General features: G+C 35.9%; 4 protein-coding genes and 3 long non-coding RNA genes across 8 annotated transcripts in view; 5 read left to right on the plus strand and 2 right to left on the minus strand.

Annotated features, from left to right (window-relative positions):
• LOC124384578 (zinc finger protein 850-like) overlaps nucleotides 1–18,610 on the minus strand; it is a 1,373,244-nt gene that overhangs the window by 1,172,734 nt on the left and 181,900 nt on the right. The gene's annotated exons all lie outside the window — the stretch shown is intronic.
• Nucleotides 1–18,610, plus strand: part of LOC124384657 (leucine-rich repeat flightless-interacting protein 1-like) — a 794,289-nt gene that overhangs the window by 484,571 nt on the left and 291,108 nt on the right. The window lies entirely within an intron of this gene.
• The window catches only part of LOC124384686, a 201,839-nt gene that overhangs the window by 25,799 nt on the left and 157,430 nt on the right, over nucleotides 1–18,610 (plus strand). The window lies entirely within an intron of this gene.
• On the minus strand, nucleotides 1,273–3,358 carry LOC124384621 (RING finger protein 225-like). Its single transcript, XM_046847628.1, has 3 exons — nucleotides 3,274–3,358; nucleotides 3,056–3,155; nucleotides 1,273–2,012 (listed from the first exon to the last, which is right to left on the minus strand). The coding sequence occupies exon 3, from the start codon at nucleotides 1,997–1,999 to the stop codon at nucleotides 1,337–1,339; it is 663 nt and encodes a 220-aa protein (XP_046703584.1). The 5' UTR covers nucleotides 2,000–2,012; nucleotides 3,056–3,155; nucleotides 3,274–3,358; the 3' UTR covers nucleotides 1,273–1,336.
• LOC124384713 lies at nucleotides 3,694–4,760 on the plus strand. Its single transcript, XR_006925515.1, has 4 exons — nucleotides 3,694–3,887; nucleotides 3,990–4,093; nucleotides 4,178–4,331; nucleotides 4,497–4,760. It is a non-coding gene; the product is annotated as an uncharacterized LOC124384713 (long non-coding RNA).
• On the plus strand, nucleotides 5,783–6,138 carry LOC124384799. The gene is made up of 3 exons (XR_006925614.1): nucleotides 5,783–5,810; nucleotides 5,926–5,963; nucleotides 6,082–6,138. It is a non-coding gene; the product is annotated as an uncharacterized LOC124384799 (long non-coding RNA).
• LOC124384608 (little elongation complex subunit 1-like) lies at nucleotides 7,202–9,998 on the plus strand. Of its 2 annotated transcripts, none has more exons than XM_046847602.1 (7): nucleotides 7,202–7,259; nucleotides 7,804–7,890; nucleotides 8,194–8,354; nucleotides 8,508–8,698; nucleotides 9,303–9,403; nucleotides 9,498–9,596; nucleotides 9,707–9,998. In XM_046847602.1, exons 3-7 carry the CDS (start codon nucleotides 8,220–8,222, stop codon nucleotides 9,907–9,909), a joined length of 729 nt encoding a protein of 242 aa, XP_046703558.1. In that variant the 5' UTR covers nucleotides 7,202–7,259; nucleotides 7,804–7,890; nucleotides 8,194–8,219; the 3' UTR covers nucleotides 9,910–9,998. The 2 variants fall into 2 exon arrangements, with proteins under 2 accessions (XP_046703558.1, XP_046703559.1); XM_046847603.1 differs by lacking the exon at nucleotides 7,202–7,259 and adding an exon at nucleotides 7,670–7,695.

An 18,610-nucleotide genomic window follows, 5' to 3' on the forward strand; every position in this document is an offset into this window, starting at 1 on the left:
CAGTCGGTGTCACTACAGGCAAAAGGTGAGTTACAGGACATGAAATTGGAAATCTATCTATTCCTAAAGATGAACTTCCCTTTTTCTAGGACCTCCTCCTTGAGTTTTGTGCTGAGGCTGAAATGCACCACTTCCTGTTGCAGTGCAGAGCATAACGGGTTAACTTAACCTGGAGCATAGCAGAAACCTCAAGCAGCATCTAAATCTCTAGGAAAAAGTATCTAGATGTAATACAATTTTACTCCATAATGCCAAATGATCTAAATAAGGATTAGTTCAATAACCAGCACAATTCCTATACATCCAATCTTTACACAGAACAAAGAACAGACACACAACACTTAATACATAGACAATACACACAACACATAACACTTAGACAATACAGCTGCAAGGCACCAGGGGATCGCAGTCTTCAAACAAAAGAGTAATCCAGTCTCTCCAATTGGATCACAAATTTTGTAAGTTAGGAGAAAAAAAATCGACTATAAAGCCAAAACAAGATTGAAGTCTTTTGAAAAATGTTACAGTCTTTTTAAAATGTCCGTTTTTCTTTAGTTCCTTTTCGCATTAATTTTTCATAAATCTATTTTTTCGGGCATATAAAAATTATCGTGGATTCTTTTGGATACTTCAGACAATATCGCCTGTACTAGACAGACCGTAAAAAACGTCTTCTAATCTTGCATCTTACATCTAAGGTGAGGAAACCAATGTCGTGACAAAATCATCCCTCCAAAGGAAATTATCATTAAACAATTAATGCATAACCAAGACACGAACACATATGCAGCCCTATTGGCTGGCATACGGGACAATCCCCACAAACAAGGAAGTATCCTAAAACTTACCTTGATGCGTGATTTCCCTTTGGATATTGCTGAAAGTATCTCGCTTCTGACACCAAAACTGTTAGATTTTTATCATGCCCAAACGAAACTTAAATCTTGGAGAGGTTTTCCATATGACCTGCTATGCCCGTGGTGCCTTTCTGATATCAGGAAGAATCACATGGCACACAGCAAATGCTTCCTCTTCTGTTTATTGCAGGCAGCAGAACGTGTATATACACACAGGGAAGAGAAAAGGCTGACGAAACTTGTTTCCTGTTTAGACAAGAGGATATACTAGCTGGAGATGTGTGAGCCAGATTAGACTCCTGTTTACCTTACAGACTAACATCATAAATATTCTATAGACACTGAACAGACAAAGGAATGTGTGTGTGTGAAACTGTGTGAGAAACATCTTAACACTAACAAGTCAAGTCAAGTTTTTTTCTATAGCGCTTTTCACAGCAGACATTGTCTCAAAGCAGCTTTACACAAATCAACAGTCAAGGTAAATCGTGTGCATGTAAGCCAATCTCTGGCTTTAAATTGTGTAAGTGAAAAACTAAGAAAAGGAGGCAGAAACCGATGATAAGGAATGCTATCTCCATGATCAGGATGAAGCGGGGGCAGACACCGCTGGGTGGATAATGTTCCAGCTCAGTGTTGACTTGCTCCCCGAGGTCCAGGCTGCGGTGCTGACGGTTCGGGGAAGGTGGGACAGAGCTGGGGATGCCCTTCAACTGCAGCTTGCCTCTGTTGCGGTTGAAGTGGATGCTGTAGACACGCTGCATGGCCTCGGGGAGGCAGGACAGCACCACGCTGTCTGTCGCCAGTTTAGGGAGGCCCAGGGTGGGCACAGGGGTGTACGCTCTGCACAGAGGGCACTGCAGGCTGTCGGGCTGAGAGGATTTTATGTTGATGCGTGCGAGGCACTCCAGGCAGAAGGTGTGGCCACATTGCAGCACTTTGGGTGTGTTGAAGACGTTGTTGAACTGACTGAAACACACGGCACACTCCAGGTCTGGGAGGTCATCATTACAGAAAACCTGGGCTTCAGAGACCTCCATGGTGCAAGACGTGGTGGTGGTGCAGGGTGTTGTGCATGGTGCTGTAGAAGGCGCTGTGGGCTCCGTGGGGCTGTCAGGGGCATAAGGAGAGCGATCCATGTCTGTTCGAGAGCTGAAAATCAAACACACACACACACACACACACACACACCACAATCTGGATTATTTGCTTTACAAACACGATTTATTAAATACAGCACCAGTATGTGAGTTTCACATGTGTCCGATTCTTAACCAGCAAAAAGCCTTTCCTACTGTTAATGATACATTTGTTTTGAAATGCAACAACACAGAGTCATGCAAAGCAGCAGAGAGAGCAGGCTGGAGCTGTGTGCATGTACCACATGTGTGTCATTCACAGTGTCTGACCAGGGGTGCAAATATGGGGTATGCAGTAATATGCAGTGCACAGTGGCACCACACCTGGTGGGGAGGTAGAGTTACAGTTAGGGTTAGGGTTAGGGGGGCATTGCATGTAGGGAATTTAAATAAATAAACATGTCCCTCTCCACAAATAGCTGCTTAAAGTGAAATGCGTAATTAACTGCCAAATATTTACCGTCTTCAAGTACCACATTTTTCTCTGAATGTATTCTAGACAAATGTATCATCAATGAATTATAAGTACTAAATGTGCACATGCAATTATTATACAGCCATGGTGTGAGATTGTGGAATACTGTCTATGATTGAGTCTGTAATTTCTCGACAGAAGTGTTTTTAAAATTAAACCAATATTAAAACATTTATTCAGCTTATAAATCCTATAAAACATGCACATTAAACATGAACTTCCAGCAGATGAACATCTCATAATACTGTCTGGAAGTGAGAAATGTACAGGTTGTTTTTACTCCATACATACTGTATTTATACCAAGAGATCTTTACAATTGACACGATCATTGTAGAGGAAAAAGTTCACCCAATTAATTTCATTATATTTTATATATATATATATATATATATATATATATATATATATATATATATATATATATATTAACTGGTTAATTTATGCATCCCGCAATGCATCACGGGAAGAAATACTTCCGCAAAAGTCTTCAAAAGTATAAAAAAATCTTTCCTATAAGAAAATGACACTATAAATAATAAAAACATGTTGAATAGAAAATAGTTTGATGGAGAAACTTACAGATGAAACACGATGAATCTCTGGATTCCGCTTCACATCAGCGTTATTTAGCCACGCCCACATCGCCTGTGACGTAACAACCCTTTTCCTCGTTTTAAACCTATAGATGTTACAGGTGTATAATTTACCCTGTTCAATTTACATGTCCTGTTTCAACTCATACAAAACTGTTGATTTGTCATGTTTATACTCATATCTGTGTTTAAAAATGTAGTTACCTGATCAAAATGGGTGCTTCTCTTAAATGCCTTGATAATAGAAGCTGATGTCACTTCCTGTCCTGATTCCTCCTCTTCTCTTTCTTTATTGTAATCTCATTGAAGTGGTGGGTTTCTCCTACATTTATGAAAAGTTAATTTATTTCGATATGAATTTCTTATATATTATATAATATATATATTTTTTTTTAAGAGACAGAAATGTAAAACAGGGTAGTGTAGAAAAATATGACGTTGTGGCGCCCCCTAACGGTAGCAGCTGAAAGAAGAAGACTTTTATATTTATTTTTTTCACTCAAATCTTTGTGTGATGTTACTTTATCTATCTGTGTGATTATTTTACACTTTTTGGGTGTATTTTTATGAATGTGAGAACACATTGTGATAAGTCTACTACACATTTTTTTTTTATAGAGAACAATAAGTGAAATATCACCACAGAGGCTGCTGATTTGTTCTGTGTTCATCAGAAAAAACATTAAATACTTCCAGTGAACTGCAGTCTGCTGTCCCGTGTACCGGTGGACAGCGAGCGGTCCAACCTGGAGGACAGAGTGATGGAGTTGGAGGAACGGCTCAGTGAGACACACAGAGAGTGTGTGATCAACACCAAGGTGAGAAACGTAATCCTGGTGTAAATGATTGTACAGCTGAATGAAGAGTCTCATTGTGGATGTGAACATTAATGACTGAATCCGTGATCCTCTTCCTCATAGCAGTGTTTTAGGAGTGTGAGCAGGAGTGAGAGACTCACAGTGTCCTGAAGTACCAGTACAATCATCTGAGGGAAACTGTAACCTACAGCAAGGAGTCACTACAGGTATCAAGTGTTTAAATGTCTGTGTAGACGTCAATTAAACCGACAAGCTTTTTCTTGTAAAACTTCCAGGTCTTTTGGATGAAGCTGAGAAGAAACACGAGCAGGTGCTGGAGTCCAGTGTTCAGCTACAGAAAGAGATCTACAAACTGGTATCAGACATGGACTTACTGTAGCCTCAGCTGAGCTGAAAGAGGAAGAGCTTCTTCAGACTAACAGGAAGTGCAGCAGGTTAATGGCAGTAAGTGGGAAACTCCTTGCATTAAGCAGTACATGATGAGTTCCTCCACATGCTGTATGAACTTGAAGAGAAGAAAAATTGTATTTCTAGTTGGAGATGCTGAGTTTCTTGTTGATTGAATGGATGTAAAGATTAAAGCTCTTCTGTTCCATGGTTGTGTTTTAGGAGTGGGAACAGTACCAGGATGTTTACTGTACCATGAAGGTGAAGTACGACGGAATGAAAGAATCCGTGAAACATTTGTAGATTTTCATCACAGACTTGTACAGAGCATGTAGCGCCATCACTTGGCCTGAAAAGCAGCCTAGTGGTCACGTGGTCGGTTATGGCGCTCAATAAGTTCCTGATGTGGTTTCTGTTTGTATTTTTTTCCTCCGCAGCGAATTAATGAATTTATTTGTGAATTTGTTTGCATTATTTCAGTGTAAACAAGAAGAAAAGAAAATGCCTTTTTTCTGTAAAGTTTAAATAACATTGGATTTTTCTTTCTTAAATTTCAGCAGTTTTATTTCTTCTCATTTCATTAATTTTTTCTTTGCATGTGAATGTGAATGAAAATAAATCTCTTGTTACTGTGTGATGTAATATTTTTGCTGGAAATTGCAATAATAAAGTACTTAAAATGTATGCATTGTTTTCTTAATGTACTTATTTAACTTTAACACTTATTTTATCAAAAGTCTCTTTTCATTATATGGGACATTTAAAAGCTGGATCCTTCAGCAACAATTCAGCAGCCAAACCTAATGTAAATGTACCAATGCAGATTCATGTCATTTAAAAAGCCCTTCATGTGTCATTATCATCATCAGCATTATTATTATTATGCTTAAATTATAATATACAATATGTGTCTTTACAGCCTGGTAGTCAAAGTCCATCTCCTTCATCCAGTCCTTCATCTGCATCCAGTCCTGCTGTTTCTTCCAGTTCTGCTCCTTTAATCATTTCTTCCTGTTTTAAGTCATTCAGAGACGTGTTAATGTTACAGTTTATAAATATTGTTTGCTAATATTATATAGTTGTGTTATAATAAATTTGTGGATTTAATATTTGTATCTATTGTTGTTTATTATTAGGTTGTTTTTTTTAACCCACTTTGGAACTTTTTATTCATAAATGTTTATATTTATTGTTAAATCCCCCTTACTAATATATACATCATTTGGAAATTGTATTTGGATCTTTGTGTGTTTGCATTATTATACTTCATCATGTGACATTTTTGTAGCATTTTCAGTCATTAAAAATAAAATGTTTTATTGTTTATAGAACAGTGACTCGTAAATTATTCTGTGAACCTGCTGAACCTAATAACATTATTATTATTATTATTATTATTATTATTATTATTATTATTATTATTATTATTATTAAGTAGAATAAAATAAACATTAATACAGAAATGGAAAAGAAGAGCATAAGCCAGCAGGAGCTTCAGGTCATTAAGAGCCTTATGCTACTCAGCAACACTCACAAGTATGTTTTTTGCTCTTTATAATTTATTCCAATCATTGCAGTGATACTATATAATATGTAATATAATAATATATTATATAATGTTTTATCTAAATGTTTCTTTTCCCTTCCACAGAAATGCCAGTGTTGAAAACCAGCTTCTGGCACTTAAAGGTGTGTAAGAAAGTACAAGTTGATTATTACTGCATGATTCAGTTCTATTAAAATACACATATAATGTGATAATGTGATCTGAGCACCTTTTCATTTCATTTTGTAAATTATTTTACAGAAGTGAACACCAGACAAAATCTGGAAATCCGAGGCCTGAAATACAAAATCAGCAGCATGGAGAAAAGCTTTCGCTTAATGGAGGTACTTTCTTTCCATTTTTAAATGCAGACATTATTGAACTTTTAGTGAGAAATGTGACTAATAAAACTAAATCTGTTTTTTGTTTTCGATCCTCAACAGGAAAAACTTTACAAAGTGGAGAACAAGTTGAACAAAGGTAACAGTAAAATCTCTAATACTAAGTTTCTATGCATTTTGATGTGTTCTGTATTTGCATTGAATATGGAATAAATTAACACAAATAATTAATAATACAATTATTAAAAATAATAATAATAAAAAATAAACAAGCAGGAAGCTGATAAACGTATTTAAATGTGACATGTTGTAATCTAATTTTAGTGGATAAACAGTTTAATCTTAGCATGTGCTAAACCTAGTATGTACATTATCACCAAAAGTATTGGAACATTAATGGAAAAAGTGTTGACAAGGCAAATTCTTCACCGTCTTAATGAACCTAAATGTGTAACAGTCATTTTTTAAGATCTAGGAAGAAATATTGTAAGTCTCTCGGGATAAGGGCGTGTGACAAATGATATAAATTTATTTTATATTCATACAGACCCAAAGCCCACAGCAAAGAGAACTTCCTGTTCTGAGAGATGAAGAGAAACACATCATTTCTGAGTTTTGTGTAAACGAGGTCAGTTCTTATCTTCTGTTTTATTTAGTGTGCATGCGATTTAAACACTTTATTCTTTAGCTGTGGATTTGAGTTTCTCATTTTTTAAAGTTGATCCATAATTCACTGGTCCTGATGTTCTTAAACTGAACAGTAGATATGATTTATCATGTCAAATTTTGTACATTTTATACAATATCTAATAGTTTTCCTAAACCCAGTCTACAGTCAAGTCTTAACTTCCTAATATTTGTTTTAAATACATGATTTAAATACATGTTTATTCACTTGGAAGCTTAAAAATTTCCTCCATCTCATGTAGTCCTTAGCAGAGACGTTTCTGTTTGTGATTTTGGAGAAGATCAAGGTGGAGAGAGGGTTTATGGGACATGATCTCCTGCAGTCTCTCTGTAGGGTTTATGTAGGCGTATGTCAACAGAGAGGAGACTCTCACAAAGCACATGCTCTCGCCTACAGACTCCTTAAAGAAGGTGAGATTATACTGATATTTCATTACTTATCTACTAAAAATGATCTGGACACTGATACAAAGAAGACAATTGTGTCTTGTTGTTGGTGATGTACAGTGGATGTAAAAAGTTTACACACCCTTATAAAATGGCAGTTTTTTTTTAAATATAAATATCCAGAGACAAAAGAAATAATTATTAATTGGTAACTTTTTAAATAAAAACGATCACAGCTTGATTGCATAAGTCTGAAAATCCCCCATAACTAATACTTTGTGGAAGCACAACTTGCCTTTATTATGGCATCAAGTCTTTGTGAATAATCTCTATTAACTTCCCACATCTACACTTTGGAATTTTATCTACTCTACTTTGCAAAAATGTTTCTTTAAATTGCAGGTGATCTCCTGTGTATGGCTCATTGTAGGTTATTCCATAGGTTTTGGATTGGGTTGAGGTCTGGGCTCTGGCTGGAGCATTCCAGTACTGTGATGATCCTTTTCTAATTTTGATATGTGCTTCTGGTCATTGTGATGTTAAAATGTGAACTCCTCTTTATTTTCAGCTTCTTCACAGAGGACAGAAGCTTCTGCCCAGCTGAAGAAAAGCAGCTCCAAAGCATAGTGCTGCCCCCCACCATACCACCATGTTGGTATGATGTTACTTGAAGGATGCTCTGTATCAGCTTTGCACCAAACATAGCTTTTAGATTTATGGGAAATACGTTTAACCTTTGTCTCGTTGGACCATAACACATTTTCCTACATGGTTGTAGTTAAATTAATGAATCTTTTGTAATCATTTTGATGTGTTTGCATATTCATATTATCTATATTGTTATTTCTGTCTTATATTTAAAAAAACCTGCAATTTTATAAGTTGTGTCAACTTTTTATATCCAATGTATTCCTTTTTATACCATGTATTTATGTTCTATTGTTTTGTTGCTTTGCAGATTTTCTTGAAGCCCCCAAAGTGATTATGGTCATGGTGACAGCATGGCCAAGTTTTTTGTCCCATGAAAGTTCTTTATGCCGAGCAATTCACATAGTGAGCAACCTGAAAGCAAAGGGAAAGATATTTCACTTGCTCACCAAGTATCTGCACTGGGATGAGGTAAGAAGCTGATCCTCAGTGTTCCTCTCAGTGTTTTTTCTTTTTTTTTTAACTGGACTTTATCAAGTATTTTACTGCCTCCTAATCTACCTTTGATTTCCAAGTATCAGTGTAAATTTAGTGGGTATTAAATAATGATGTGTTTTCTCCCAGGAGCCTCCGGGAAACATCCACAATGCTATCACCAGCACCCTGAAGTCTTTTCTGGAAGACAGCAGTCTGAGGTTCCTGGAGAACAGCTGGTATGGTTATGATCTCTGCCCTGCTACCTGGAACTACATCTTCAGCCTGGATCTTCTGTGTGCACAACTGGGCTGGACTTGGACCATTACCAATATTATACGGTACTGAATGCAAAACATCTTCAGCATATTGTAAAGTTAATATTTAAACAGCCATTTTTATATCTAATTTTTAATACAATAAGATCTCATAGGGAAAAATGTGGTAATTGTTGATATGGTGATGTTTCTGTGAGAAAATGTTTATTGTGCATTTATAAATTAAGTTTCCAGGAATAGTGTTCAGACAGTCAGAGAGAATTCTGTAACTTTAGCTGTAAGTATTTCACCATGGAAGGGTCTCTATTTAGGAAGTGGTAGCTCAGTGGTGAAGGTCAGGGGTTCAAGCCCCAGGATCACCAAGTTCCAGTAATGGCTGACCCAGTGCTCTGCCCCCGGCTTTCTATCGTCACTGGGGTATGTGAAGAAAGAATTTCTCTGTGCTGTAAGGTACATGTGACGAGTAAAAAGCACCTTTAACCTGTGACCTAGTTCTTATTCCTGACTTTTTCCATTAACGGTCAATAATCTAGTGGTCGTTTAAAATATTGAAAAGTTCCCATTCATGTTGCATAAAATCACAAGTGATCATAAAACCACAATGGCTGCTCCATAACCACCACAAAGACCCTCAACATATCCATTTCTCCTCTTTTTTATTTACTAGGAAGGATCTTTGGCTGATCCTGAACACTTGGCTGAGGCAAGCAAGAACAGAGCAAACACCGTTCCGAGACGTCTGTGTAGCAGCAGTTTTCAGGCTACTTGGTAAGTTTACTGTAAATCCTGTTTCAGAGCATCATCTCACATTATTTCTGGATTTTTCAGCTTTTCACTAGTGGTCTTTGTCCTTCTCAAACAGGGCGACTTGGTCAACTAGGACTTAAGGAGAACCTGCTAATGTCATTTGAAAATCTGGCAAAAAGCATAAATCAGTTTGGAATGCAAAACTTCTCAAAAGGTATTTCTAAAGCATCAAATAAAGATGTTTTATCGATCTTTATCTTTATTCTCTGATGTTTAGTTTTGTGCTTCAGCAGATCCTAATTTTGTATTGGATGTTGTGTGCAGGTATGCCATGGGAAGTGCAGCTCTCAGTCATCTATGCCACTCATGATCTGGCACCCAGCAACCCTGAAGCAGCTCTGAAGACATTGGAATCATGGAGGAAAAACAGCACACAGCCCGTTCCCCCAGCCGTCATCAAATGCATTACGCAAATCAGCTTCCTTTGTCATCAGACCAAGTCACAAAACTCTAAGAAACTACTGTAGTGATTATTATAGTGAGCACTGCATCCCCCAGGTCTGTATCCTCAGTCACCAGCTGTTCACACTGTGAATCATGACTGTGCTGCAATGCACAGCTCAATCATCAAGTTTAGCAGTGACATGACCATCATGAGTCTCATCAACAAGAACGACGAGACGCTTTCAGACAGGAAATGCAGTGGATAATGGACTGGTGCTGACTCAGCAATCTTTGTGTTCAGCTGTGGAGAACCTCATCTGGTCTCACAAAGCAACCAGCATTGTGGATGACCACATACACCCTTTATACATTATTGATTATATCAGTGGCGGGACGTGCATTTGGTACCTGGGCCTTCAGTGGGGACTTACCCGACTTAATCCACCTCTTAATACCACCACTGTCATGTCGCAATTATAGAAACAATCAATACAATACAAAACGCAATAGAACAGAGCATTACACAGAGAGAGAGGCATTTCACATATGGAGGTGAAAACCATTTTATTAAAGCAAGAAACCCAGTTCAAATGCCATCCTCTACACTACAACCGCAAAGGTGTCACCTACATCATCTGGAGCAGTTCAGAATCAATATTTGTCTAATAACATGACAAAAACATAAAAATGTAAATAAAATACAACCTACTCAGCAGAGATGCAGACTCATAATGTGCACCTCCTCCTCACCATCTCCAGCTTTTCTTTAAAATGTATTTTTAAGAATATCCGAAATTAAATCAATTTCTTTTCCTCCATAGGCATTAAAAAGTCTAACTCAGATGTATTCATGTGAACACAGAGCTACACACGTGTTTTGTTAGTTGAACTTGGCTGTAACAGTTTCCCTCTGACCAACCAATCAGAGGACAGAAAAATGCTGACGCATTTTGGTAGGTAGGTAGTTAAGTAGGTAAGTAAGTAGGTAGGTAAGTAGGTAGGTAAGTAGGTAGGTAAGTAGGTAGGTAAGTAGGTAGGTAGGTAGTTAAGTAGGTAAGTAAGTAGGTAGGTAGGTAGTTAAGTAGGTAAGTAAGTAGGTAGGTAAGTAGGTAGGTAGGTAGGTAGGTAGGTAGTTAAGTAGGTAAGTAAGTAGGTAGGTAGGTAAGTAGGTAGGTAAGTAGGTAGGTAGGTAGTTAAGTAGGTAAGTAAGTAGGTAGGTAGGTAGTTAAGTAGGTAAGTAAGTAGGTAGGTAGGTAGGTAGGTAAGTAGGTAGGTAGGTAGGTTGGTTGGTTGGTAGGTAGATCTTTATTGTCATTGCATAGTACAGGTACACAGCAACGAAATGCAGTTTAGCATCTACCAGAAGTGCAAAATGTAGCAATCGTGAAAATCGTGCAGATAAATACACTGTAAATGTACAGTGAATAAATATAAAGGGGTATAGCTGTGCAGAGACGTGTGGACATTGTTAAGAAGTACATGTAAGTGGTTATGGCTATGGCATTGAAAAGAAATGTGCAGAAGTAGAAGGTTATAAGATCACGGCATTTAAGAAATGTGCAAGCTGAATGAACAAGTCAAATATATATATATATAACATATAGATAGACAATGATTTATACCACATAATCTCATTTGTTCATGGAGATGTTTACTGTCTCTTTTTTTATACACTTTTACATGTTTACACAACATGATCAGCATAAAAACAAATAGTTTCACAATGCAGTTTACTAAAGAATTGTTAATGAGTCGTCATACCTGCTAATAGAGACACACAGAGACTCACTACAAATGCGCCCCCTAGTGTTTCACCAAATCTCCTTCAATACCCAAACCACCATAAACACTCTTAAATGCAAAGTAATAAAAGCTTTAAAACCCTTTGTTGGGACACGAGGTGACCTAAAAACCAAAAAACAACTGTGGTTAAAAAAAAAAAAACTTGATAAAGATCTCCTGGACAAATCTCACATCAGTAGGACAGAATTTTCCCCAAACCTGAGATCTTTATTTTTGGTCTGTTCTACTGATATTGTACTGAGATCATATTTTCAATCGCACTGAAACCTTTAAAATGAAACCAAACATGTAAAGTTAAAATTCATACATTCTTAAATTATAATAAATGCAGTATGCAAGTATAGTAGCTTGAACTCCAGGAACTTCTTAATCATCTTTTTTGTTCAGTTTTGTTTGATTCATTAATTTCTACTCTGTAGATTCAGTTCAAGTTCAAAAGAGTTTGGTTCAATAAATTCATTTAAAAATAAAAAGGTCCAGAAAAGTCGGTTCACTGGATTCGGTTTAATTAAGTCTGAAAGATTCACTGGAAAATGACTCCACAGTTCAAACAAAATCTGTAACATAAAACATTCTGTCTGCTTAAAAATATTTCTTTCAGCAGTCTCACTCAAGAAAAAGAAACTTTTGTTCTGTTTGTGCAAAACCAGCAGGTGGTCAGAAAGTTCCTTCTCTGTTCCTGGGTTAGTTTGAGGGGTTCACCTCAGTCAGCTTCGTCTCCGTGGTTTGGCTCGTCATCTTACATCATCGTCTCATTGTAATGAACGGTGTTCCAGCATGAAAAAACCCCTGACCTGCATATATACAGACAATAATCAGTTCCCAAACATCTCAACATTCACTGTTTCTAGTTCAATAACAGAACAAATAGCATTCGTACAGTTCAGAGTCTGATTTGAGGTTTAATCAAGTTTACATTTTATTATAACAATATGTTTGATTGAGTTCTTGCATGTAGATGATACTTTTAATAAATTTAATACTAACTTCATGCAGTTTCTCAACATAAAGACTGGATTTTATAAAAACTTTTTGACAAAATAAATTGTTTCAATGTTAATAAATCTGTACTCGTTATTTCTACATTATTTATTACATTAATTTTAATCAGCTTCATTTAACTTCAGTTTCATTTATTTATATCACAAAATTCAGCTTAAAAATTAAACATGAACCCCCTGTATGTAAAACAGTAAACAGTTTAAGTTTAAGACGGTTTAATATTATCAAGAAAAATATCTATAATTATTAATATTAATGATAATAATAATAATAATAATAATAATAATAATAATAATAATAATAATAATAATAATAACTGCAGTTGGTTGTCAGATTTCAGTCTTTCACTGCCCTCTAGTGGCTCTGTCAGGACTTTCTTTTTCTTTTTTTTTATTTAAATATGCACAAATATTATTCATCGTTCTTGTTGTCTAGTAATATCAAGTTGAGGAGTCTCCCCCGTGTGGACGGAGGAGGAACTGCTACAGTTTAGAGCCTGATTTGAGGTCAGATCAAGTTGAGTTCTAACAGTAAGTTTGATTGAGTTCTAACATGTAAATGGTACATTTAATCAATTTAGTACCACGTTCATGCAGGTTCTCAGCATAAATAGTGAATTGTATAAAAACATTTTTGGACAAAATGTCCAAAAATGTTTGTTTTGTTAACAAAACAAATCCAAAAACACAATGACAAGTCAGACAAACCGGAAAAGGTAGTTATAGTTTGTGAATGTAAACTTACCGATCATTGGACGAGACACCTGTCATTCACCTGTATATCTTGACTGACAGGTGTCTCGTCCAATGATCTGTAATCAACTATATAATATAAAATATTTTATATGATTAAAATTAATATTTCAGATTGAATCCCAGTGGAAATGCGACTGATCCGAAGCTGCTGCTTTTCAGCTGATACACACTGTGTGGTCAAAAGTATTTGGACACTGGTCTTTTCAAGCCAGATGTGGTTCATAAATTCACCTAAAATGCACTTTATGACTTTTATCTGAAAGGAATATTCACATTTACTATTATTTATACAACACCATGTCACTATTAGGGTTTATTAGAAGATTACACACGGCAGTAGTATTTGAGTGATGTAGTGGTGAAGCTCTAGAAGTTTTTTGTGTATAAGTGCAATATAAATTTAAATAAAGCTGATTAATATTAATGTTATAAACTAAATGATCCAGAAAAGATGAGTACAGATTTAATAACATTTATTTTGTCCAACAATGTTTTTTATAAAATACACTATTTATGCTGAGAAACTGCATGAAGGTGGTACTAAATTTATTAAATGTACTATTTACATGTTAGAACTCAATCAAACTTACTGTTAAAACTCAACTTGATCTGACCTCAAATCAGGCTCTAAACTGTAGCAGTTCCTCCTCCATCCACACGGGGGAGACTCCTCAACTTGATATAACTAGACAACAAAACACTAATAATAATATATATTTAAGAAAAAATAAAGTCTTGACAGAGCCACTAGAGGGCAGTGTAAGACTGGAATCTGACAACCAACTGCAGTTATTATTATTATTTTTATCATTTTATTATTATTATTATTATTATTATTATTAATATTATTATTATTTTCATCATTTCAATATTATTATTATTATTATTATTATTATTATTATTAATAATATTAGCATTAATATTCATAATTATAGATATTTTTTTGATAATATTAAACTGTCTTAAACTTAAACTGTTTACTGTTTTACATACAGGGGGTTCATGTTTAATTTTTAAGCTGAAATTTTGTGATATAAATAAATGAAACTGAAGTTAAATGAAGCTGATTAAAATTAATATAATAAATAATGTAGAAATAACGAGTACAGATTTAATAACATTGAAACTATTTATTTTGTCAAAAAGTTTGTTTTTTATAAAATCCAGTCTTTATGTTGAGAAACTGCATGAAGTTAGTATTAAATTTATTAAAAGTATCATCTACATGCAAGAACTCAATCAAACATGTTAGAATAAAATGTAAACTTGATTAAACCTCAAATCAGACTCTAAACTGTAAGAATGCTATTTGTTCTGTTATTGAACTAGAAACAGTGAATGTTGAGATGTTTGGGAACAAAAGTTTATTTTTCTTGAGTGAAACTGCTGAAAAAATTATTTTTAAGGAGACAGAATGTTTTATGTTACAGATTTTTTAGAACTGTTGAATCGAATCGTTTACCAGTGAATCTATTGATTCAGATTCAATTGAATCGAAACCAGTGAACCGACTCTTCTGGACCTTATTACAGTGGAACCCCGTTGTACGAGCATAATTCGTTCTTGAAAATTGCTCGTAGGTCCATTTGCTCGTACGTTCGAACTGATTTTCCCCATAAGGATGAATGTAAAAGTGATTTAATCCATGCCGAGATCTCATTCGATCGCTTATTTCTGCACTTAAAAAGTAATTGTAGCCTATTTTAACAAACAAATACACCGCAAATTACCGTAATGTAAACACAATTTAACAGTTACTGTCAGGGAGCTCCCTGATTCTTCTCCCGTGCGTGCCCCGCCCGCACAGAGCTGCTCGCCGGCTTACTAATCACACACCTGACTCTCGTTTAGCACTCATCACCCAACCATATATAAACCCCTCATTCACCCTCACTCGCTGTCCGTTATTATCAATGGTTTGGCTGTACATGTCACGATTCTCCCGAGCTTGTGGTCGAAAACGGGGAACCACGAGTTTGCTCGTATCTCCGTTTGCTCGTACAATAGGTTGCTCGTACAACGGGGTTTTACTGTTTTTACAGAGTTTAAATTAACAAACAAAACTGAATGGATTGAGTTATTAAAATTAATTTATTGAATTAAATTATTTTGTAATGTGTTGAATGCCAAAGTGTGATTTCTGATGTTTTTAACTAACTGAGGTTGTTAAAAGTTTTATTTTAACAGTAGATGTTATAAGGCTGCATTCTAACTAAACTTTTAGTTATGTTAAAGTTGAAGTCCAACATTTTAATAAAAGAAACAAAACACAACTAAATTTAAAATATTACATGTTCATTAAACATTACAATAATTATAGATTTGTACTTTATTATATGTAAGACATGTGCTCACATGCTGAATCTAAACCTGCCCAGAGCTTTACAGATTTTTACTCTCCAGTGCTGCCATTTCCTGTTCCTCAGGAATTATAGAGGAAGTTGTAAGGATGGTCAGATCTTTCCATGAGATCAGACCCTGAGAACTGCCATGCAACAAAACATTAAACTTTCTAATCTGAGGAGAAGATCTCTTTAATTTGAGGAGAGGAAGACATCTGTTCAGCTGCCCTCTCACCCATCCTTGAGCCCCCTCTTTCCCTCCTGGGGATATGACCGGGTCATGGAAAGATGATTAAGAAGTTCCTGGAATTCAAGCTACTATACTTGCATACTGCATTTATTATAATTTAAGAATGTATTAATTTTAACTTTACATGTTTGGTATCATTTTAAAGGCCTCAGTCCGATTGGAAATATGATCTCAGCACAATATCAGTAGAACAGACCAAAAATAAAGATCTCAGGTTTGGGGAAAATTCTGTCCTACTGATGTGAGATTTGTCCTGGAGAAGATCTTTATCAGGTGTTAGTTTTTTGTTTTTGTATTTTTTACCACAGGAGGGGTTTTTAGGTCACCTCCAGTCCCAACTAAAGAAATTAAAAATAGCTCCTACAGTCAAATAAATGGTTTTTATTGTCATTTTAATCATATGCTGTACAGTTGGTGCAGTACACAGTAAAACAAAACAATATTGCTTAAGGACCGAAGTGCTCCATAATACAAGACAAAATGACACAAAGCAACACAGAACTAAAATCTAAGTAAGATGTAAGGTCCCCACCCAATGGCCCAATGATGGAATCCACTGGTGTGGGTGAAGGTATGCTGTGTGTTAGTCTCTCGCGCGGCTGTAAAAGATTACTCAAATGGATTGCACTTTGTTACATGAATCTAATTTTTACCTCTAATCTGAGTTTAATTAATAATAAAGATTTAACTTGAATATCTCTAATTTAAGATGATCACCTCATTGGTTGCATTCCGTCTTTTCAATTAATCATTCATTATGGATCTGGAGTCGCTTAGAACCTTGTGCTCGGCTAACGATAACTGCTCAAGGAGGCACATTGGCCAGTCTGAATCTTAGTCAGAGGATATAACGGTAAACTAATATTCTTTAAGTAGACCTCTCAATGCTTGCTCATGCATAAAGAATAATGTATTTAGTCACTTAGTTATAACTTGCTAAATCAGTGATAGTCAGAAATCAGAAGGTCTCAGACGTTGTGCTCTATGCTCCATCCGTTCATGAGCCTTTAGTTTGTACTATCCTGGTCATAGATTTGTGGTAACACCAGGCTACATAATCAACTAGATATAAATGATTTCAGGAAGTTTCAGAGTTAATCAAGAATTTTACATTTATTTGCCAGGCAATAATCAATAAACAAATGTCACATCTAAAACAAATAATAGAAGCATGACATGATCAGCATAATACCAAATATTTTAACAATGCAGTTTACTAAAGAAATGTTAAAGAATCACTGTACCTGGCAATAGAGACACACAGAGAAGTTCTGACTACAGAATGCTTGTTTCGCCAAATTTCCTTAAATACCGAAACCATCGTAAACACTTGTAAATTCAAAGTGATAAAAGCTTCTGACTTCAACTCAGAATGTGTAAATCACATTTAATTTAAATTAATTCAAGTAAAAAAACAGGAAACAGGAATAACAGAATTACTAATGTAGAATAGTTCACTGGTGGGTCTATGCAGATTCCTCGGCTGCACACCTACAAAACAGTAAAGAAAGAGAAGACAGAAAAGGCAATTTAGTACATTTTAAAATACTACTATTCACAGCAGCATCTAAAAAAACATGCATCAATATAATTAAGACATATCCTAGAATCTCATCAGTGAATTGTTCCCACCTCTGCCTCACACAGTAATAACTTATGCCAGGGGACCAGTCATGGAATCCAAAACTTATGAATGTAACAATTAAAATATCAACCTTGCGTCTGAACTTGACTCTTAAACGAATATTTGGCTTTTGCCAAAAGCCAGTGATTGAACAATGATTCTGATCAGCTGAAAGATGTAAGTCACACCTCGGATCACGGTGGACCAGAAAGTTCAACGCACTGCAACTGAAGAAAACATATGCAAATAGAAAAACACCAGCAATTTAAGAAAACATCTTCATCAGTTAAACAACACGAGCTGCAAATCCTCACAACGCAACTAAATACAGAAACGTCCTGCAAATCCTCACAACACAACCAATTCATTTACACTGCAAACAGCACAGACCACAAAATAAATGTTTCATGGGGACCCCAACAAGTGACGACCCCGGGACTGCTTGTTCAGTGTCTATTGATCAGTGGTGGTGTTGATGATCTGAAAGGTGAGTTTTTGTTTATTTTAACTTTTGCCAAAAGCCAGTGATTGAACAATGATTCTGATCAGCTGATGTTTGGTTGTGTTGTGAGGATTTGCAGTGTTTCTGTGTTTGGTTGTGTTGTGAGGATTTGCAGCGTGTTTCTGTGTTTGGTTGTGTTGTGAGGATTTACAGCGTGTTTCTGTGTTTGGTTGTGTGTGAGGATTTGCAGCGTGTTTCTGTGTTTGGTTGTGTTGAGGATTTGCAGCGTTTCTGTGTTTGGTTGTGAGGATTTGCAGCATGTTTCTGTGTTTGGTTGTTGTGAGGATTTGCAGCGTGTTTCTGTGTTTGGTTGTGTTGTGAGGATTTACAGCGTGTTTCTGTGTTTGGTTGTGTTGTGATTTGCAGCGTGTTTCTGTGTTTGGTTGTGTTGTGAGGATTTGCAGCGTGTTTCTGTGTTTGGTTGTGTTGTGAGGATTTACAGCGTGTTTCTGTGTTTGGTTGTGTTGTGAGGATTTACAGCGTGTTTCTGTGTTTGGTTGTGTTGT

Source organism: Silurus meridionalis, chromosome 4, assembly GCF_014805685.1.
Source record: "Silurus meridionalis isolate SWU-2019-XX chromosome 4, ASM1480568v1, whole genome shotgun sequence".
Lineage (NCBI taxonomy): Eukaryota > Metazoa > Chordata > Actinopteri > Siluriformes > Siluridae > Silurus > Silurus meridionalis.

Bases quoted from the DNA above. Each gene is read 5' to 3' on its own strand.
- LOC124384608 (XM_046847602.1), top strand. From the start codon at position 8,220: ATGGTCATGGTGACAGCATGGCCAAGTTTTTTGTCCCATGAAAGTTCT. The intron at 9,404-9,497 runs GTAAGTTTACTG...CTTCTCAAACAG, and splicing joins AGCAGTTTTCAGGCTACTTG to GGCGACTTGGTCAACTAGGA. The intron at 9,597-9,706 runs GTATTTCTAAAG...TGTTGTGTGCAG, and splicing joins AATGCAAAACTTCTCAAAAG to GTATGCCATGGGAAGTGCAG.
- LOC124384621 (XM_046847628.1), bottom strand. From the start codon at position 1,999: ATGGATCGCTCTCCTTATGCCCCTGACAGCCCCACGGAGCCCACAGCG.